Raw genomic sequence first — 23,035 nt, forward strand, 5'->3', positions numbered from 1 at the left:
AGTTACAATGGTGTTTGAGAATTTTGAAAAATTTAAATACTCCTGGGATGTTGGGACCAGCACGGTCCTAGCCCTACTGCTAGGAATTAGCATGCTGCTGAATGTGGTTCAGCTCTTGTTTAAGGTTAAACAACTATTTAAGAAGATCACCCAGAGATGTGCCCCAAGGCTAGATAATTATGAGTGGCAGGGTGTGTGGGGTAGTATGGGCAAGTACCTAGAAAAGTGGGCACCTCCAATGTTTTGGAAATTCACCCCTGAACAAGTGCAGAATCCAGAAGAACTAGTAAAACAGTTGGAAAAGGTATTGTTACCGAAATCTGGAATAAAACTCCTTAACAGCAATGAGAAGTTAAGAAGCAGGCACTCCTTTATTGCAGCGCTGGGCACACAGGGGATCACTCCACCTAGTGTGTGCACCTGTCTGATTTAATCATGCAGGTTAAATATACACCTGTCATACATATTCACTAGATTCCTGGGAAATATCATGCACAATCATCAATTGTCCGAAAGATCATTAGCATATATAAATGTCCTTTTACGCAGGCGTAGTGAAGTCTCTGGTGGTCTTCATAAGCCCTCTGGTGGTCTCCCATAGTCTTCCTCACTTTGTCCGATAGTTGACCTCTCTTATACGATTCTGCGCAGTACGATTTTGCCATCATGTATTAGATTTACATAAAAGTACATTCTATGTTAATTCTTAAATTTAACGTTTCTAGTGATTGGCCCCCAGTTACATCACCTTATCAATATTCTTATACTATAACATTCATTGGTTAATCTTACCTATTCCACTAACTGGTCTTTTGATCAAAGTAGGGTTTCTAAACCACAAAGCTAAGGTCCATAACGATCTCTCTATTCATTAAAACAAAACACTACAATCTAACAAATCTGTCTAAATTTCTATGGTTAACCGATCTAAGACAATACTTATTCTTTTTATGATTGCTTACAGCACATTTTGTATGTTCCTAGGTTTCTAGAACTATTGCGAGCTTCAAACTCCTATATTCTACAGTCTTTTCCCTTTTAACCAAACCTAACTTATGTAAAATTCTAATTTCTATCAAATATTGGTAACAGTATGCTGTCACCCCGGCAGCTGCAGAGAGATACAAATCACTGCAACCTGCTGGGGCCTGGCCCATGCCTATCGAGCCCTGTTCGACACCACTCAGTACCCTCAAGGAGAAGAGAAAGTCTCTGGACCTAACAACAAAACGATGAGCACCGCAGTCACTCAAACCTCAGCAACGGGCTCTGTGGCCTCTCCAGCCCCGGCAACAAGCATTGCAGGCACCCAGAACTTGGTGACAGGCACCACGACCCCTCCAGCCCCGGCAACGAGAACTCGGGCTACCCAAACCTCAGCAACAGGCACTGCAGCCCGTCCAGCCGCAGCAACTAGCACGGCAGCTACCCAAACCTTGGCTACGGGCACTGCAGTCCCTCCAGTCCTGGCTATGAGCACTGCTGCTACCCAAACCTCGGCGACAGACACTGTGGTTATCCAAAACCCAGCGAGCGATACTGCAACTGAACCAGCGGACCAACCTGGACCAGTATCAGTTGCCCCCATACGGAAAAAGAAATATACAAAAAACCCTCAGTTTGCTTAGCGAAGGATGAAGGTGAACCAGGGTCATCACGGGAACAGGAGGAAGAGGTAGAACCAGAGGTAATAATCCGGTCCCTATCCTTGAGTGAGCTGCGGGATATGCAAAAAGATTTTGGTTGCCGTATAGGTGAGCATATTATCACCTGGCTCCTCCGATGCTGGGACAATGGGGCTAAAAGCTTGGAATTAGAAGGTAGGGAAGCCAAGCAGCTGGGATCGCTTGCCAGGGAAGGTGGCATTGACAAGGCAATTGGAAGAGGGACACAAGCCATCAGCCTCTGGAGGCGACTCCTGTCAAGTGTGAAGGAAAGGTACCCCTCTAAGGAAGATGTTATATGTCAATCAAGCAAGTGGACCACCATGGAAAAAGGTATCCAATATCTGAGGGAATTAGCTGTGCTAGAGACAATTCATCATGGCCCGGACAACCCACAATTACCCAAAGATCCAGATGAAGTCCAATACACACGACCCATGTGGCGGAAGTTTGTACAGAGTACACCATCGTCCTGTGCCAACTCACTGGCAATAATGACCTGGAAAGACGAAGAGGCACCGACAGTGGATGAAGTGGCTTGGCAACTCCGTCAATACGAAGAAAATCTCTCCTCATCCCTACAAGCGTGCATTTCGGCTGTGGAGAAGCTGTCCCAGGATGTCCAACAAATCAAAGAGGATATGTCCTATTCCCCACCTGTAAGGACCAGTCTCAGCTATTAGGAGTGAGCATTCCTCTGCCCAAGAGAAAGAATATAGAAGGTACACACCGTGAGGTGCCCTGTGCTTTTACCTATGTGATCAGGGAGAGGACATGAGGAAATGGGATGGAAAACCTACCTCGGTCCTAAATGCACGGGTACGTGAGCTGCAAGGAAAAACCACCACAAAAGGGGATTCTACCAGGAAAAATGCCACTCCAGTTTCCAAACAGAGTAGAAGGGCTGATCTTATTTCTGATCCTCTTGAAGGGACTTCTGAACCAAGTTTACGAGAAGTGAGTAACGGATACTCTGACCAGAATTAGAGGGGCTCTGCCTCCAGCCAGGTGGAGGAAAGGGATAACCAGGTCTATTGGACTGTGTGGATTCGATGGCCTGGCACATCAGACCCACAAGAGTATAAGGCTCTAGTAGACACCGGTGCACAGTGCACTCTAATGCCATCAAGTTATAAAGGGACAGAACCCATTTGTATTTCTGGTGTGACAGCAGGATCCCAAGAGTTAACTGTATTGGAAGCTGAAGTAAGCCTAACTGGGAATGAATGGCAGAAACACCCCATTGTGACTGGTCCAGAGGCTCCGTGTATCCTTGGCATAGACTATCTCAGGAGAGGGTATTTTAAGGACCCGAAGGGGTATCGATGGGCTTTCGGTATAGCTGCCTTGGAGACGGAGGGCACTGAACAGTTGTCTACCCTGCCTGGTCTCTCTCAGGACCCTTCGACTGCGGGGTTGCTGAAGGTTGAAGAACAAGTGCCAATTGCTACCACGACGGTGCACCGGCGGCAATATCGCACCAACCGAGACTCTCTGATTCCCATCCACAAGTTGATTTGTCGACTGGAGCGCCAAGGGGTGATCAGCAAAACTTGCTCACCCTTTAATAGTCCCATATGGCCAGCGCAGAAGTCTAATGGGGAATGGAGATTAACAGTTGACTATCGTGGCCTGAATGAAGTTACGCCACCGCTGAGTGCTGCCATTCCAGATATGCTAGAACTTCAATACGAGCTAGAGTCAAAGGCAGCCAAGTGGTATGCCACAATTGACATTGCTAATGCATTTTTTCTCAATCCCTCTGGCAGCAGAGTGTCGTCCACAATTTGCCTTTACTTGGAGGGGTGTCCAGTACACTTGGCATCGATTGCCCCAGGGGTGGAAACGCAGCCCCACCATTTGCCATGGACTAATCCAGACTGCACTGGAAAAAGGTGAAGCTCCGGAAAACCTGCAGTACATTGATGACATCATCGTATGGGGCAACACAGCAGAAGAAGTCTTTGAGAAAGGGAAGAAAATAACCCAAATCCTTCTGAAAGCCGGTTTTGCCATAAAAGAAAGTAAGGTCAAGGGACCTGCACAGGAGATCCACTTTTTGGGAATAAAATGGCAAGATGGACGTCGTCAGATCCCAATAGACGTGATTAACAAAATAGCAGCTATGTCTCCCCCAACTATTAAAAAGGAAACATAGGCCTTCTTAGGTGCTGTGGGCTTTTGGAGAATGCATATTCCAAATTACAGTTTGATTGTAAGCCCTCTCTATCAAGTGACCCGGAAGAAGAATGATTTCAAATGGGGCCCTGCAGGAGCATAATCATGGACTCAACGACAGGTCAATATGATCATAGTTGAAGACCCTTTACTAGAGCATCAGACATCATTTTATACATTGTTTACATCTGTACATGCGTTTAGCTATTTTACTATTGGTTACACACATTATTCACGCACTGTCCACGCACCTAGTTACACTTAATGATTGCTTATATCAACACTGTACACGCTCATAAACATAAGACATAATTGGTTATACTAAAACACGCGAAACTTGTCTCACTCTAATTGGTCAAGATAAACTGCCGAATTGAGTTTCTTTGTGCCAAGTTCCCTTTATCGTGGAATGCGCACCTGTGTTTTCCTAATTGGGATCGTTCTTTTTTTGTCTTCTTGTTTATTCTGTTCAAGTCCTTCTAAAGGCATCTGGAATGCTCTTGTGACCATTGGCTAAATATGTGTCCACAGGGCCCTGAGCAACAACAAGCCTTTGAACAAATTACACGGGAGATTGTTCATACAGCAGCCCTTGGACCAATCTGGACAGGACAAGATGTTAAAAATGTGCTCTGTACTGCAGCTGGGGAGAATGGCCTTACCTGGAGCCTCTGGCAGAAAGCACCCAAGAAGACCTGAGGCCGACCCCTGGGGTTTTGGAGTCGAGGATATCGAGGATCCAAGGCTCGCTATACTCCAACTGAAAAAGAGATCTTGGCAGCATATGAAGGAGTTCGAGCCGCCTCAGAAGTGGTTGGCACTGAAACACAGCTCCTCTTAGCACCCTGACTGCGGTGCTGGATGTTCAAAGGGAAGGTCTCCTCTACACATGACGCGACTGATGCCACATGGAGTAAGTGGGCCGCACCGATCACACAGCGGGCTCGCATAGGAAACCCCAGTCACCCAGGAATTTTAGAAGTGATCACAAACTGGCCAGAAGGCAAAGATTTTGGAATGTCGCCAGAGGAGGAGGTGGCACGTGCTGAAGAGGCCCCGCTGTATAATAAACTGCCAGAGAATGAGAGGCAATCTGCCCTCTTCACTGATGGATCCACTCGCATTGTGGGAAAGCATTGAAGGTGGAAAGCTGCTGTATGGAATCCTACGTGACAAGTTGCAGAATCTGCTGAAGGAGGAGGTGAATCGAGTCAGTTTGCAGAGGTGAAAGCCATCCAGCTAGCATTAGATATTGCTGAAAGAGAGAAGTGGCCAGTGCTCGCTCTCTATCCTGACTCATGGATGGTGGCAAATGCCCTGTGGGGGTGGTTACAGCAATGGAAGCAGAGCAACTGGCAGTGCAGAGGTAAACCCATCTGGGCTGCTGCACTGTGGCAAGATATTGCGTCCCGGCTAGAGAATCTGGTTGTAAAAGTACGTCATGTAGATGCTGACGTACCCAAGGGTCAGGCCAATGAAGAACATCGAAACAAAGAACAGGTGGATCAGGCTGCCAAGATTGAAGTGTCTCAGATAGACTTGGACTGGCAACATAAGGGTGAGCTATTTATGGCTCAGTGGGCCCATGATACCTCAGGCCATCAGGGAAGAGATGCAACATATAGATGGGCTCGTGATTGAGGGGTGGACTTGACCATGGACACTATCACGCAGGTTATCCATGTGCTGCAATTAAGCAAGCCAAGCGGTTAAAGCCCCTGTGGTATTGAGGGCGATGGCTGAAATATAAATTTGGGGAAGCCTGGCAGATTGACTATATCACACTCCCACAAACTCGCCAAGGCAAGCGCTATGTGCTGACAATTGTGGAAGCAACCACCGGATGGCTGGAAACATATTCTGTACCCCATGCCACTGCCCAGAACACTATCCTGGGCCTTGAAAAGCAGTTCTTGTGGCGACATGGCACCCCAGAAAGAATTGAGTCAGACAACGGGACATACTTCCGAAACAATCTCATAGACACCTTGGCCAAAGAGCATGACATTGAGTGGGTGTATCATATCCCCTATCATGCACCAGCCTCTGGGAAATTTGAGCGATACAATGGACTGTTAAAGACTACATTGAAAGCAATGGGGGGGTGGAACTTTCAAACATTGGGATACACATTTAGCAAAAGCCACCTGGTTAGTCAACACCGGAGGATCTGCCAATCGGAGTGGCCCTGCCCAATCAGAATTTTTACATACTGTAGAAGGGGATAAATTCCCTGTAGTGCACATGAAAAATATTTTAGGGAAGACAGTCTGGGCTACTCCTGCCTCAGGCAAAGGTAAACCCATTCGTGGGATTGCTTTTGCTCAAGGGCCTGGGGGCACTTGGTGGGTGATGTGAAAAAATGGCAAGTCCGATGTGTGCCTCAAGGGGATTTGATTTTAGGTAAGAATAGCCAGAATTCAACTGTATGATATTACTTGCTATATAACCCTGCCACTGTATGTTTTCATTACTATAATTGTTATATGGTATATCCATAGTACTATAGTAAGAATCACTTAGATCAAGCAAGAATGAACTGTGATAAAACTGAGCAAAATGCAGTAGTGATGGAACCAGAACTGACTCCAGCATGCAACAATCCAACGGTGCACACCATCCTCCTGCTACGTCAAATGTCACCTGCTCATCACACTGCACTGAAGCCCAATTCTGCTCTACCGACTGAGAGGACTTTGCACCATCCCTCCTACCCAGAAAGACTGGTATGACAGATGGAGCTCAGAGTAGGAAACTGAATGAACTCAACGAACATTTTATGAACATAACCCATGAACTAAAGGAATGATATCTCTGTGTGTGTGTATTGGTTTTGTTTGGCAAGGTTTTGGTAGTGGTGGGTTGACCCTGGCTGGATGCCAGGTGCCCACCAAAGCCGCTCTATCACTCCCCCTCCTCAGCTGAACGGGGGAGAGAAAAATATAACGACAGGCTCGTGGGTGAAGATAAGGGCAGTTTAATAAAATGATAGCAAAGGTTGCGCGCGAAAGCAAAGAAAAAACAAATTATGTTAATCTCTACTTCCCATCAGCAGGCGATGTCTGGCCACTTCCTGGGAAGCAGGGCTCCAGTACGCGTAGTGCTTGCTCCGGAAGACAAAAATGCCCCCCCCTCCGTCTCCCTTCACTTAGCTTTTATATCTGAGCTGACGTCATATGGTATGGAATATCTGTTTGGTTAGTTTAGGTCAGCTGTCCTGGTTATGTCCCGTCCCAAGATCTTGCCCTGCCCCAGCCTGCCATTGAGGGGAGGGCAAAAATGTTGGAGAGACAGCCTTGATGCTGTGCCAGCACTGCTCAGCAGTAGCCAAAACACTGGTGTGTTATCAACACCTTTCTGGCTACAGAGCTGCAGAGCACAGTGCTATGAGGGCTGCTATAGGGAGTACTAACTCCATCTCAGCCAGACCCAATACAATCTGTATACATATATATATATATATAATTGTTCATATGTCTCAAAGGGACGGAAAGGTGATGATGATTGATCAGGATGTAACTAATGTAACTAAAGGTATGGGAACTGAGCATGACGTCAATGGTATAGAATAAGGGGTGGATACTGTCCTGATTTCAGCTGGGATAGAGTTAACTATCTTCCGAGTAGCTGGTACAGTGCTATGTTTTGAGTTCAGTATGCAAAGAATGTTGATAACACTGATGTTTTCAGTTGTTGCTAAGTAGTGTTTAGTCTCAAGTCAAGGATTTTTCAGCTTCTCATGCCCAGCCAGCAAGAAAGCTGGAGAGGCACAAGAAGTTGGCACAGGACACAGCCAGGGCACCTGACCCAAACTGGCCAACAGGGTATTCCATACCATGGGACGTCCCATTTAGTATAGGAACAGGGAAGTGGGGGCGGGGAATCACCGCTCGGGGACTAGCTGGGTGTTGGTCGGTGGGTGGTGAGCAATTGCCCTGCACATCATTTGTACATTCCAATCCTTTTATTATTGCTATTGTCATTTTATTAGTGTTATCATTATCATTATTAGTTTCTTGTTTTCTGTTCTATTAAACCTTTCTTATCTCAACCCATGAGTTTTACTTCTTTTTCCCGATTTTCTCCCCCATCCCACTGGGTGGGAAGGGAAGTGAGTGAGCGGCTGCATGGTGCTTAGTTGCTGGCTGGGGTTAAACCATGACAAAATGCCACCCAGATTCATGGGTCTTTGACACTTAACCAGCCCATTAGTACATTCAACAACACCATTAGCCTGAGGATATTAGGGAGTATGAAACACCCATGGAATCCCTTCCTCCTTGGCCCAGTCCTGTACCACTGCAGCTGTAAAATGTGAGCCATTGTCACTTTGAATTTCCTCAGAGATGGGAAGTGTGCTAAACCATCTTTTAAGACCTCTTACTGTGTTTTCCCCAGTAGCCGATGTAAAATCAGTGGCCATGGTAAGACCAGATATAACTTCCACTCTCACCAGGACATATCTTTTCCCCCGATGGTCACAATGGACCGATATAATCGATCTGCCAGGAGTGCCACAAAGTTTTCTTGTCTCAAATATGCAGGGGAGGCGCCTTACTCGGATGATCCTTGTTAAGTCGTAAACAATATTGCGAATAGGCAGTCACTACTTGTTCACACAGCTTAACTGATACAGGACATCCTCGGGCTATGCCTTCCCAATATAAATCGGCTTGTCCGGTGTGGCCATGCTTTACATGTAACCATTCGAGTAAGCGCTCCCATTCTTGGTCATCATTTATGAAATCAATCTGTCGCAGCCGTGTGAGGCTTGTGGACACATCTTTAGCTAACGGTCACAAGAGCATTCCAGACACCTTTAGAAGGCCTTGAACAGAATAAACAAGAAGACAAAAAAAGAAAGATGCCAATTAGAAGAACACAGGTGCGCATTCCACGATAAAGGGAACTTGGCACAAAGAAACTCAATTCGGCAGTTTATCTTGACCACTTAAACGGAGACAAGTTTCACATGTTTTAGTTGGTATAACCAATTATGTCCTATGTTTATGCGCATATACAGAGTTAGTATAACCAATTATATCTTATGTTCATGCGCATGTACAGTGTCGATATAAACAATCATATTCTATGCTTGTGCACGTGGACAGTGACTTTGCAGAATATGTGACTATAAGTATGTGTGTGTGTGTATTGGTTTTGTGTAGCAAGATTTTGGTAGCGGGGGGGGGATCACTCCCCCATCCTCAGCTGGACGCCGTGGAAAGGACCCATGCTGGAGCAGTTCATGAAGAACTGCAGCCCATGGGGAAGACCCACATTGGAGAAGTTCATGGAGGAATGTCTCCCATGGGAGGGACCCCACACTGGAGCAGGGGAAGAGTGTGAGGAGTCCTGCCCCTGAAGAGGATGAAACGGCAGAAAATAACGTGTGATGACCGTAAACCCCATTCCCCGTCCCTCTGCGCCGCTGGGGGGGTAGGTAAAGAATCCAGGAGTGAAGTTGTGCCTGGGAAGAAGGGAGGTGTGGAGGGAAGGTGTTTTGAGATTTGGTTTTATTTCTCATTACCCTACTCTGGTTGATTGGTAATAAATTGAGTTCATTTTCCCCAAGTTGAGTCTGTTTTGCCTGTGACGGTAACTGGTGAGTGATCTCTCCTGTCCTTATCTCGACCCACAAGCCCTTTGTTATATTTTCTCTCCCTTGTCCAGCTGAGGAGGGGGAGTGATAGAACGGCTTTGGTGGGCACCTGGCATTCATCCAGGGTCAGATGGGGAGGGGAGGCAACTCATACAAGGATGTATCAGCAGGAACAGTCTCTTAAGGCAGATTGGTTTCAGGCAGATAAAAGCGGTAATGTACTTCCCTATGCAGCAAGCAGGAAACTTCCCGATATTGCTTCCACAACAGGTTTTGGAGGCAGACAGTGTAAGTTGGGTCAGTGTGTGAGCCAGCACAGGCAGGATGCAGGAACAACCACAAAACCACGGCTGAAATGCAAAGAGTAAATTTACGTTCATTACCTCACCAACCGGGGAATCCCCGAAGCAGCACCTGGGCAGAGGCACACAAGCGGGGATGCAGGCACTGCGGAGCTTGGTCCATGCTAGTGAGACAAGGGGAGTCAAAAGAATCTCAGTAGACATAATAAAGGGGGGTGAAAGATGATGTTTAGTGCTTACATTGTTGAAATTAGCTGAGGTAGAGACAGTCCTTGATAAGAAGAGCTGGTGCCAAGAACCAGCCAATGAGGTAAAGACAGTCCTTGATAAGAAGCAGGAGCAGGCCCCAAGAGCCAGCTAAGGCTGGTCTTGCGGCTTGGGTGAATACCAAGAAATCACTGAGCCTGCGCAAGGAAAAAGGTTACTAGCGGTGATGAAGAGGAGTCATCTATCTTCATCTCTGCAACCACCAGACGACCGCCATAAAGAGGCCCTGCGCAGGCGCTGTTGGGAGGGGACTATGGAAATGACCTCTTGGAGCTAATTTTAATATGAAGCGGGGATAGGTCATGCATATGTATAGGCGTATTGTAAATATGTAATACCTGACTGTATAAACTTGAGGCGAACTGCCGAGTCGAGCGCGCACGACTTTGGTGGGACTACCCCCCGTGCCGCCCAGTGCTGAATGAACATACCTACTTTACAATCTTACTGATTGTGGAGTCTGTTTTCCACACGTCAGTTTGGCGAGCCAGCCAGGAGACTCTCTGCTCGGCTGCGGGACCGACTGCAGAGCAGACGCCCCTCGGCACGCCCTGAGCACTTTCCTCGGAGGAGCCTCCGCTGCCAGCCGCTCACCACGGGACCAGACAACACGCTCCTGCGGAGCCGCGGACCAAACGGTATGTTTTACAAGGGGAGCCTGTAAAATACGGGCCGGGGCAGCTGGTAAATCGCACAGAGACGTCTGGTGTGCAGCATAGTCCCCGTATGGGAGGAGGGTACCTGTAGGGTTCAGTTATATGGAAGTTAGTTATTGGACCTGAAAATAGCTCATGGTCACAAGATTGTTCCAGGCGCCTTTAGAAGGCCTTGAACAGAATAAATAAGAAGATAGAAGAAGAAAGATCCCAATTAGGAAAACACAGGTGCACATTCCACGATAAAGGGAACTTGGCACAAACAACCTCAATTCAGGGGCTTATCTTGACCAATTGGACTAAGACAAGTCTTGTATGCTCTAATTAACACAACCAATTATGTCTTATGTTTGTGCGCGTGGACAGTACCGATGTAACCAATCACCGCTTATGCGCGTGGACAGTACCGATGTAACCAATCACCGCTTATGCTTGTGCGTGTGGACACCAAGTGCTTGCATGTAGTAGCCAATCAAAGTCTCTCACCAACTTAGAGAATTGTATAAAAATGATTAGCTAAGCTCAATAAACTGGCGACTTTAATCATCACATTGGTGTTCCGTCGTCCGGGCCCCGCACGGATTAATCCCTAAACCCTACATTTGGCGACCTCCGATGTGATCCGAAGAGGAACAAGAGGCAACGCTACTGAAAAGGCGGGGGAATTGCCGCGGACCACGGTGGCTTGAAAGACAGCACCGGCACTGCTCGAGAGAGGCAGGACACTGCTTGGGAAAAGCAGGTAAAATCGTAAGCTTACGTTGATAAAAAGGGCGGCATGGGTAACGCAGTATCTGCGAAAGAAAAAGCAGCCATAAAGACATTTATGAGGCTGACTGAAGAAACAAAAATAGATATTAAAAAGGATCAGTTAGAGGACTTGTTACAGTGGGGCCAAAGAAGAGGATTTTTTAAAGACTCTGAGGCCCTCTTTTCATTGTCTATTTGGGAGAATTTAGGAAAGGAAATATGGGACTCTGTACAAGAAGGAAATAAAATAGCTGCACGTCTGGCAGCACATTGGAAAAAGTGTCTCCAAATGATGCAGCAAATAACATCAGAAACTGCTGCTCAGGATGCACTAAAACATGCTATAGCGACAGAAATTCGAAACATTAATGCTCCTGCTCCGCTAGCATGCTGTCCGGCAGCGGAGACAGTATACGGAACATCGGAGCCCCCCCTGCTGCCAACGGCACCGCCGTTAGAGGAACAGAAAACACCGGTTGCAGCTTTTCCCATAGAAGAGCTGAATTTTTGGGGGAAGGGAAATAACGCCGATGTTCCTATGGCCCCATTAACACCCGAGGAACAGGCGGTGATAAATCCTTTGCCGGAAAAGTTGAGTCAGCCGCCGTTACGAGCGGAGGATGTTCCTCTGCCCATGGACACTGATGATTGGGGGGCCCCAGAGGACTTAGAGAATACTGGGGAAGCTCAAAACCAGCTATGTACCGCTTCTGATGATACAGACAAGGACTTGACTACTCTAATATTAGAACAAAAAAAGACAATGCTAGAATTGTTAAAGGAAATGCGGAAAAGAGACGGGGGTAAAAGTGGGCAGCCGTTGACGAGAAAGTCATATGAGAAAGCAGCAACTGCGATCATAGAGAGTATGGATTCTTTTGCTAAAGTGGTGGGCAATGGGGAAGAAAAATCCCCCAGGGACAAAACGCGGGATCTGATTGATCTGTGTGTACCAAAGGGGAAATTAATGCCCGATGAGGGGAAAGGGTCTGAAGGGAGATACGAGGATAGATACAAAGGAATGCGACGGCTAACAGACCCGCCCTCACGAAACACAGAACCAGCCCGGGCAGGACCCCCACCACCACCACCCAGCGATCCGTCTTTTTCGCCGGGACAACGCTGGCGCGGGATTATCGAACAAGCCACTATAGAAGGAGTCATACTGCCACCCACTATCAGCTCATTTCCCATGTTCACTGAACCAGGAGGGAAACGACAATGGGCGCCTCTGGACTGGAAAACAGTTCGAGAACTGCAAAAGGCCATCATGCAATATGGAATAGACAATAAGTACGTACAACAAATGATACAACAATTTTTCAAGGCACAAACCTTAGTGCCCGCGGATATAAAGGTTTTGGTGGAGATGTTCTTCGAACCAACTCAGAGGTTGCTGTTTCACGATCGGTGGAGGCAGAAAGCAGAGGAAGCCCAGGTGAGAAATTTAGATGCTGGGGCACAAAATCCACTTGCGTTTGTCAGTATTGATATGTTACTCAGCACGGGACAGTTTGCTACTGGTCCTGTTCAGGCTGCATTAAGACCAGAGGTTTTACAATTGGCACAACAACTAGCTCTGGAAGCTATTTCAGAGGTGCCGCAAGTGGGTAAGCCGGTTCCACCCTATTCTCAAATCATGCAAGGGGAAGAGGAACCGTATATGAAATTTCTTGACCGTTTGAAAGCTGCTGTTGATGCATCGCCCACTTTAACCCCCGAAGCGAAAGCTGCGGTCGGAAAGGATTTAGCTATTCAAAACGCGAATATGAAATGCAGGCAAATCATTGCGTCACTTCCACGTACAGCTACGTTAGTGGATATTATAGAGGCTTGTAATCGCTTGCCTCTGATACAGGAACAAGAAAAAGCTAAAATACATGCTGAAGCTCACGCTGCTGCACTCGCGGTAGCATTGCAACCGATGGTGCGACAGGGGAAGGGAGACTACGGTCCACACAAAGACCCCCCCGCGTGTCATCAGTGTGGTCAACCAGGGCATTTGAGACGCGCGTGCCCCCAACGTATTACAACACAGCCTCGATCTGTGCCAACACAGACTAACAGCAGCCGATCCAACTTTCCTGGAGTCTGTGAGAGGTGTGACAAGTTCGGACACAAGGCCAGCGACTGTCGGTCAAAGTCTAAGAAAGACGGAACACCATTAACATTCAGCAATCAGGGAAACGGGATAACGAGCGCCAAGATGAGGGGCGCCAAGACATCAAGTGCCTCTCAGACGGGGGTGATGGAGTACCCGGTTGTCTCTTAAAACTTAAGGCAGCCACCAAAGGAAGCGCAGGAGTCGACCTGGCCGTTGCTGCTGACACGACAATAACTGATGACAAAGTTCATGTTGTTCCATCGAATGCTACTGGGCCTTTGGGTCTTGGACTAAGTGCATTGCTTTTGGGACGCTCTTCTGTTTCTAAACAAGGAATATTCGTCTTGCCTGGAGTTATTGATGCTGACTTCACAGGAACTATTTCGATTATGGTGAAAGTGTTTGTTCCTCCTGTAACCATTATGGCTGGGACCCGAATTGCTCAATTAGTGCCCTTCAGGGCTAGCGTCCCCTGTGTCAGAGACGCCGAACGAGGGGGTGGGGGATTCGGATCTAATGACACCCCATTCGTGGCCTTCACAGAAATAATTGGATCTGCCAAACCCGTTCGTCAATTCAATCTATATGGACCTTTGGGAAAATCTCTGCTCGGTAAACGTATGCTCCTCGACACAGGGTCTGATGTGACCATAGTTCCAAAGGAAGAGTGGTTCGAGGGCTGGGAATTACAAAATGTCAGCACCGTGGTAACAGGTATTGGAGGCCAGAGTTCCACACAAATTAGCGTAAATTTCATAACGATTGAGGACTGTGAAGACAAGAGGACGGCACATGTAAGGCCTTATGTTTTGAATACTACCGTGTGGCTTTTGGGTTGGGACGCTTTGGCGCAATGGGGGGTTAGATTGACCACGCATTTTTAGAAGCAGCCATTGACAAGTGACCAACCCTAAAATTAAAATGGCTAACGGACAGACCCATTTGGGTTGATCAATGGCCGCTGGTAACAGAAAAGGTCGCTGTTTTAGAGCGACTCGTGGCTGAACAGATGGAAGCAGGACATTTGGTTCCTTCCACAAGCCCGTGGAACACTCCCGTATTTACCATCTTGAAAAAGTCGGGTAAGTGGCGTTTGCTGCAGGACTTGCGTGCAGTGAACAAAGTAATACAAGATATGGGATCCCTACAACCTGGTATTCCAACCCCTACTATGCTCCCCAGAGACTGGCCTTTAATTGTTGTTGACCTTAAAGACTGTTTTTTTACAATTCCGTTACACCCAGATGACTGTGAGAAATTTGCTTTTACCGTCCCGACTGTAAATCGGCATGCGCCGGCTAAGAGGTATCACTGGGTCGTTTTGCCACAAGGCATGAAAAATTCACCGACTATATGTCAATGGTTTGTTGACATCGCTCTCGAGCCATTTCGCAAGAAATGGAAGGAGGCTCTGATATATCATTACATGGATGACCTGCTAGTCTGTGCACAACAACTTTCACCTGAACAAGTGTTAGCTGACCTGACGTTATACCTTGGGGCATTTGGTTTAGTCATAGCCCCAGAAAAGGTTCAGCTGACAGCACCCTGGAAATATCTGGGTTTGCAGGTTGCGGAAGCCTCTGTACGCCCCCAAAAGCTATCGCTACACAAAGACATACGAAATGTACATGATGTACAAAAACTTGTCGGAGACCTGCAGTGGATCCGGCCTTATTGTGGTATCACCAATACAGACTTACAACCACTGTTGGACTTATTGCGGGGCAGCAATACCCTAACTTCTGTACTACATCTAAGTGCGCCCGGGCAGCAAGCCTTGACAGCAATTGAGCAGAAAATCACATCATCTATGTCTGGCAGATATATCCCTGATTTGCCCATAAATTTGTATGTATATAACTCAGACAAGGAAGTTGCGGGAATTCTGGGTCAGTGGGATGAGGAGCAAAAACAAAACCCATTGGTAATACTAGAATGGATATTCTTGCCTGCTAGCATGTCAAAAACGGTAGTCACTAGAATTGAAGCTCTGGGGATGTGCATTCAAAAAGCAGGGGTAAGGACGATACAAATTTCAGGGAAGCAAATGGACAAAATCATTTTACCTGTATCACTTGATATTGTGAGTAATGCCATGACGAAAAATGACTGCCTTGCAGTAGCTCTGCTGGACTTCAAGGGGGAAGTAGATAATCACTACCCCCCCCACCCATTATTTAAAACAATGTTAACAATGGAACTGCACTCTATCTGCAGCAATAAGCTGCTGGAAGCCATTACCGTTTTTACTGATGCTAGCAGCAAGACAGGTAAAGCAGGATTTGTATATTTACAGGACGGATCCTGGAAATCCGAAGTCATTCTGTCAGAGGGGTCAGTACAAGTGCTCGAGCTATTAGCCGTATGCTCTGTTTTTAAAAACTGGGATAAAACACCTGTCAACATTATTTCAGATTCTCAATATGTCATGGGGATAGTCAAACGTATGCATAGGTCCCTACTAAAAACTGTAAACAATAAGCAGCTGTTTATGACACTTTTAAAATTATGGATGTTACTAGAAGAATGGACAGACTTATTTTTTATCGATCATGTTCGTAGCCATACAACGCTGCCGGGATTCATTGTGGGAGGTAATGCGCGCGCGGATCAACTGGTAGTAGCCAATGCAAACATCTATTTTAATACACGCAAACCTGATTTGTTTGGACAAGCACTGCTATCCCATAAATTTTATCATCAGTCGGCAAAAGCGCTGAGTAAACAATTTAATCTTCCATTGCAGCAAACCAGAGCTATTCTTGCTGCTTGCCCAGACTGCGCGAATATTCCAAACTTACAACCACAGGGGGTGAACCCCCGGGGATTATCACCATTGCAAATTTGGCAAACAGATGTTACGGAATATCCCAGTTTTGGGAGATATAAATTTATTCATGTATCTATTGACACATATTCAAACCTTATGTGGGCTACTGTTCATATATCAACCAATGCTAAAGCCGTAATTAAGCACCTTTTGGCAGCATTTGCCGCCATGGGAGTGCCAACAGAAATTAAAGCAGACAATGGCCCGGGATATCGCGCACAGTCATTAGAAACATTTTTACAGATGTGGGGGGTAGCTCATAATTTTGGCGTACCCCACAATTCCACTGGTCAAGCTATTGTTGAACGTGCACATCAGACCTTAAAGGATCGTTTAAACATTTTAAAAACGGGGGAAGATATGCGGCACTGTACTCCCCAAGAGTTAATAAGTAAAGCACTGTATGTTTTGAATTGGCTACAGCCACGTGGTACTGAGGATCAGATCCCAATTAATAGGCATATGTGTGGGAACAAAAATGTTGATAAAAATCAGCCGCAAGTTTCAGTATTCGATCCGGTTTTACAGCAGTGGCAAGGACCTTGCAAATTATTTACGTGGGGAAGAGGGTATGCTTGTGTTTCCACAGGTAACGAACAACCCCATTGGATACCGGCGAAATGGGTCAAGCCGTGGATTGAGCGACCAGATGCCACAGACAACTCAGAAGAGCAAGAGGCAGCGGAGACGTCAGCAGGTCCTGAAGCCCTAGATAGACCGACTAGACAAATCACGACGGAGACCGGCAGTCAATGTGGAGATTAAGAATGCGTGTAAAAAACATGGAGTATGATATCGTTTTTGAATATGTATTTTAGTGCGAGTGGGTAGAAAAGAGAGTAAATCATCAAAAAAAAAAAAAAAAATATTTTTTTTTAACCACTGTAACAGACATTCAACTAATCCTAATCAACTAACCTACTAACCTATAACTAATTGTATAGAGGCTAAGCAGTTTAGAATAAGTGCTGTAGAGAATAAGTAAATATATATATAGTTTAATGTTAATCAGTCCTCGGCGAAACATTACTCACAGAAGCCGAGTGTGGAAGTAGTTTTAAGATACCTGATATGTAGTCATTCATTAACAAAAAAAAAAAAAAAAAAAATAATTTTGCTAAACAGTTAGTTAAAACTGAAATTAGAAGTAAGGTCATAGACTTAGTTAAGAATCTAGAAATAGGGCGATGGGACAGTCCATTTTTCATTAATAACCTCAGGGCGAGATTATGCTTATGTTTTCACAGGTGCAAGCCCCTGATGGACTTCCGTTTGATTTATGCGACCATCATCACCTGAAGCATCACAGATGGTGCGGCAATACGAATTCCACCTCAGCCAAAAACTAATGCGTAGGTCATCTTAGCTAACATAACAGATTAAAATTCTCAGTGCATTACGGCCGCATCACAAAGCCCATGAACGAATTGATAAGATAACTATGACTTGTGCAGTGCGCCTGGCCAGCGAGTGCATGAGTCATAGGTTTTCAATTGAGGTGGATTTTGGCACCCGCTGGCCACGTGTGCTAAAATCCATTCCTCTGAAAATGTATAAATACCGGGATTTTCCGAAGAGCATCAGGCTGGTGTGCAGCAAAACCATAGTTGCCTCCGTAGGGACACCCACATAAAACTGACACCTACTGATTGCTGGGCTAAGTTTGCGGAACAAGACAGCAATATACTATCAAAAAAAAAAAAAAAAAAAAAGTGAGAGAGGGGGAGATGTAGGGTTCAGTTATATGGAAGTTAGTTATTGGACCTGAAAATAGCTCATGGTCACAAGATTGTTCCAGGTGCCTTTAGAAGGCCTTGAACAGATGTGATGGGTTAACCCTGGCTCAACACCAGGTGCCCACCAAAGCCGTTCTATCACTCCCCCATCCTCAGCTGGATAGGGGAGAGAAAATATAACAAAAGGCTCGCGGGTCGAGATAAGGACAGGAGAGATCATTCACTATTACCGTCACGGGCAAAACAGACTCAATTTGCAAAATTAACTCAATTTATTACAAATCAACCAGAGCACGGTAATGAGAAGTAAAATGAAATCTCAGAACACCTTCCCACCACCCCTCAGTTCTTCCCGGGCACAACTACCCTCCCGGATTTCACCACCAAGCCCCCCCAGCGGCACAAGGGGACAGGGATGGGGTTTATGGTCATCACACGTTATTTTCTGCCGCTTCACCTCCTCAGGACGAGGGCTGATCACACTCTTCCCCTGCTCCAGCGTGGGGTCCCACCCACGGGAGACAGTCCTCCACGAACTCCTCCAACGTGGGCCATTCCCACGGGCTGCAGTTCTTCACGAACTGCTCCAGCATGGGTCCATTCCACGGTGTGCAGTCCTTCAGGAGCACACTGCTCCAGCGCGGGTCCCCCACGGGGTCACAAGTCCTGCCAGAAAGCCTGCTCCGTGGGCTCCTCTCTCCACAGATCCGCAGGTCCTGCCAGGAGCCTGCTCCAGCGCGGGGTTCTCACGGGGTCACAGCCTCCTTCGGGAACCCACCTGCTCCGGCGTGGGGTCCTCCACGGGCTACAGGTGGATATCTGCTCCACCGTGGACCTCCCTGTACTGCAGGGGGACAGCCTGCCTCACCAGGGTCTTCACCACGGGCTGCAGGGGAATCTTCGCTCCGGCGCCTGGAGCATCTCCTCCCCCTCCTTCTTCACTGACCTTGGTGTCCACAGGCTTGTTTCTCTTACATGTTCTCACTCCTCACTCCGGCGGCAGTTTCTCTCCGTCCCAACTTTTTTTCCTTCTTAAAAATGTTATCACAGAGGCGTTACCACTATCACTGATTGGCTCGGCCTTGGCCGGCGGCGGGTCCGTCTCAGAGCCGGCTAATATGGGCTCGCTCTCTCTCGAACACAGGGGAAGCTTCCAGCAGTTTCTTACAGAAGCCACCCCTGTAAACCGCCCCCGCTACCAAAACCTTGCCAAACAAAACCAATACAACAGAATAAATAAGAAGACAGAAGAAGAAAGATCCCAATTAGGAAAACACAGGTGCACATTCCACGATAAAGGGAACTTGGCACAAACAACCTCAATTCAGGGGCTTATCTTGACCAATTGGACTAAGACAAGTCTTGTATGCTCTAATTAACACAACCAATTATGTCTTATGTTTGTGCGCGTGGACAGTACCGATGTAACCAATCACCGCTTATGCTTGTGCGCGTGGACAGTACCGATGTAACCAATCACCGCTTATGCTTGTGCGTGTGGACACCAAGTGCTTGCATGTAGTAGCCAATCAAAGTCTCTCAACAACTTAGAGAATTGTATAAAAATGATTAGCTAAGCTCAATAAACTGGCGACTTTAATCATCACATTGGTGTTCCGTCATCCGGGCCCCGCACGGATTAATCCCTAAACCCTACACCCTGGCTCCGTGTAAAACGGGCTGAAAACCCACTAGTTATTCGAGGTACTGGGTACCATAGTTCTGTCCAATGGTTAATCCCCTCTTTATGGGTAAGCGAGTTGGAGAAAGCTATCGTGAATATATCTGCTACATTAGAGATTATAGAAAGTGCTACAATTGATGCAATTCGAGGGCTGCAACTGGAAATACAATCCCTAAGTAGTACTCCAAAATAGAATGGGATTGGGCATGCTTTTAGCAAAAGAAGGGGGCTTATGTGTAGTTATAAACCAAACTTGCTGTACCTATATCAATCAAAACCAACAAATTGAAACAGATCTTGAGGAGATATGGGAAAGGACTAAAATACTACATGAAGTTTCCCAAGATGACACTTCTTGGGGCTTGACAGGCATATTAGAAAAACTAACCTCCTGGTTGCCAAATTTGACATGGTTAAAGTAATTGTTTGTCACTATAATAATCATCATTCTCTTGTCTGTGGTCCTTTGCATAGTGGTTCGATGTGGCCTTTTGTGCTGTAAGAGTAAAGGCGACTCTTACAGTGAATGGAAAAAGAATCAGTTACGACGAAAACTCGAGACCAACAAATACTTTGAGAGGATGCTAGATAGGGAAATAATGTGTTAGAAGTACTAGGATTAAATATAGTAAAAGAATTTACTATTTTCTAGAAAAGGGGGTACTGAGAGAAGGGGAGTCAAAAGAATCTCAGTAGACATAATAAAGGGGGGTGAAAGATTATGTTTAGTGCTTACATTGTTGAAATTAGCTGAGGTAGAGACAGTCCTTGATAAGAAGAGCTGGTCCCAAGAACCAGCCAATGAGGTAAAGACAGTCCTTGATAAGAAGCAGGAGCTGGCCCCAAGAGCCAGCTAAGACTGGTCTTGCGGCTTGGGTGAATACCAAGAAATCACTGAGCCTGCGCAAGGAAAAAGGTTACTAGCGGTGACGGAGTCATCTATCTTCATCTCTGTGACCACCAGACGACCACCATAAAGAGGCCCTGCACAGGCGCTGTTGGGAGGGGACTATGGAAATGACCTCTTGGAGCTAATTTTAATATGAAGCAGGGATAGGTCATGCATATGTATAGGCGTATTGTAAATATGCAATACCTGACTATAAACTTGAGGCGAACTGCCGAGTCGCGCGCGCACAACTTTGGTGGGACTAGCCCCTGTGCCGCCCAGCGTTGAATGAACATACCTACTTTACAATCTTACTGATTGTGGAGTCTGTTTTCCGCATGTCACTAGAGGATCACCAAACCTGCTGTTTTCACCTGTATATCAGGGATTCACACAGGGGTAGTTTACCACTGTGCTTTGATCTTTCCCACAGCAGGGCAGGAATCTCAAGCATGTTTGATAGGGTACCTCTAAGTCTGTCACAGGCCTATGTTATCTAAACACAGATGTTCTACTTGTCAAACACACAAGACTAAACAATGATTAGTATGATATGTGTTTTTCTACACCCCAGCTGCAAGTCACTTGAGCATGTTTACAATCCTCACCAATCTTCTGTTATTTTCCCACAGTCAGAAAGGTATTCAATAAATTCACAGACAATAGGTCTATAAATGGATATTTAATAAGACTACACAGAGTTGTACTTCTAATATCCCAAATATAATTCTGGATACTGGGGAAAGACAAAGGCATGAGACTGCAGACAGTGACAAGGCTGATCTGCTTTCCCTAAATAGCCTCTCATGCCCAGCTGTGTCCCCTCCTAACTTCTTGTTCTCCTCCAGCCTTCTCGCTGGCTGGGCATGAGAAGCTGGAAAATCCTTGACTTTTAGTCTAAACACTACTTGGCAACAACTGAAAACATCAATGTTATCAACATTCTTCTCATACTGAATCCAAGACATAACACTATACCAGCTACTAGAAAGAAAATTAACTCTATCCCAGCTGAAACCAGGATACTAGTATATAAACTGGGGGGAGTTGGCCGGGGGGGGGTGGATCGCTGCTCAGGAACTAACTGGGCATCGGTCGGTGAGTGGTGAGTAATTGCATTGTGCATCACTCGTTTTGTATATTCCAATTCTTTTAGTATTATTATTGTCATTTTATTATTATTATCATTTCAGTCAGAGCATACTGTTATGTCATTTTTTTCAGAACACGGCTCATATGCCAGAGCAAACAAGAAGTTATTACTTTGCATTGAAGGCCTTTCCTCCTTCCATCACCTCATCCCCAACCCTAAGGCCCTCCCACCTCCCCAGGCTTTCCTCCCCACCCACGCCCCTCTCCCCCCACAAATCACCTCATCAACCCCATCCACAGCCACCCCGCACGTCTTGTTGCTCACCCCACACTTGTCCCGTTTTCCCCTCCCCCATGAGCCCATCCCATCCCTGCTTCATCCCCCTCACAATCACGTCGCCCTTCTCCCCCCCATTTCAGCCCCCCACCCCGCCGCCTCCGCCTCCCCGCCCTACTGCAGCCTGCCCGTGCCCAGCGGCGGCCGCCGCCACGGCCGCTCGCGCCCCGCGCAACCGCCCTCCGCCGCAAAGCGCGAGCGCTCCCCTGACAACCGCAGCGCGTGCCAGGCCCGGCTACTTCCCGGCCCCGCGCACACAATGGGCCCCGCGCGCAGCCCACTCCCCACCCCCCCACGCCGCGCACCGGGGCGGTGGAGGCGCCCGGCCAGGGGCTGAGGCCGCCCCTGCCTCACTTACCATCGCTGCGCTCGATCTCCACGTAGATCCCTGTCTGGATCTTGACGAAGTTGGCCGCTGCCATCGCTTCACGGGGCAACCAGGGACATCGGAGGCGCTGCCGGCCGGGCGCACAGGGGGCAGGGAGGGCGGCGACGATGGCAGCACCGACCGCAATGACTCCGGAGGGAGGGAGGGAGGGAGGGAGGGAGGGAGGGAGGGAGGGAGGAAGGAAGGAAGGAAGGAAGGAAGGAAGGAAGGAAGGAAGGAAGGAAGGAAGGAAGGAAGGAAGGAAGGAAGGAGAGGGAGGAAGGGGCCGACCGACCGGATACAACAAGCGCTAGGAGCTGCTGCGCCTGTGCGGCTCGCTGCGGCGTCACGGCAGGACTGGCTCATGGGGGAGGGGGGGACAAAAGCGCTGCTGCAGTCGTCCGCGTCCTCCGCGGCACCTCGGTGGGGCTGGCACAAGATGGGCGCCCCCGCTGTTATAGACGCTTGTGACAAATTGGAGGAGCCAATTTGTAGTGAATAAAAAAGGTCGAATTTATTAGCAAGCGATAAAAGAGCAAAACAGCGCTGGGCGGCCGGGGAGGCAGTGCTCCGC

The 23,035-nt window shown here is 47.2% G+C and overlaps 1 protein-coding gene across 1 annotated transcript in view; it reads right to left on the minus strand.

Annotated features, from left to right (window-relative positions):
- Positions 1–22,647, minus strand: part of LOC126035576 (kinesin-like protein KIF2A) — an 80,536-nt gene extending 57,889 nt beyond the window's left edge. Inside the window, exon 1 of the mRNA XM_049794217.1 lies at positions 22,453–22,647. Within this exon, the coding sequence (XP_049650174.1) occupies positions 22,453–22,516 (64 nt within the window). The 5' untranslated portion in view covers positions 22,517–22,647. The remainder of the gene's footprint in view (positions 1–22,452) is intronic.
- Positions 22,648–23,035: the final 388 nt, after the last annotated feature.

The sequence above is a fragment of the Accipiter gentilis genome, chromosome W, assembly GCF_929443795.1.
Source record: "Accipiter gentilis chromosome W, bAccGen1.1, whole genome shotgun sequence".
NCBI lineage: Eukaryota > Metazoa > Chordata > Aves > Accipitriformes > Accipitridae > Astur > Astur gentilis.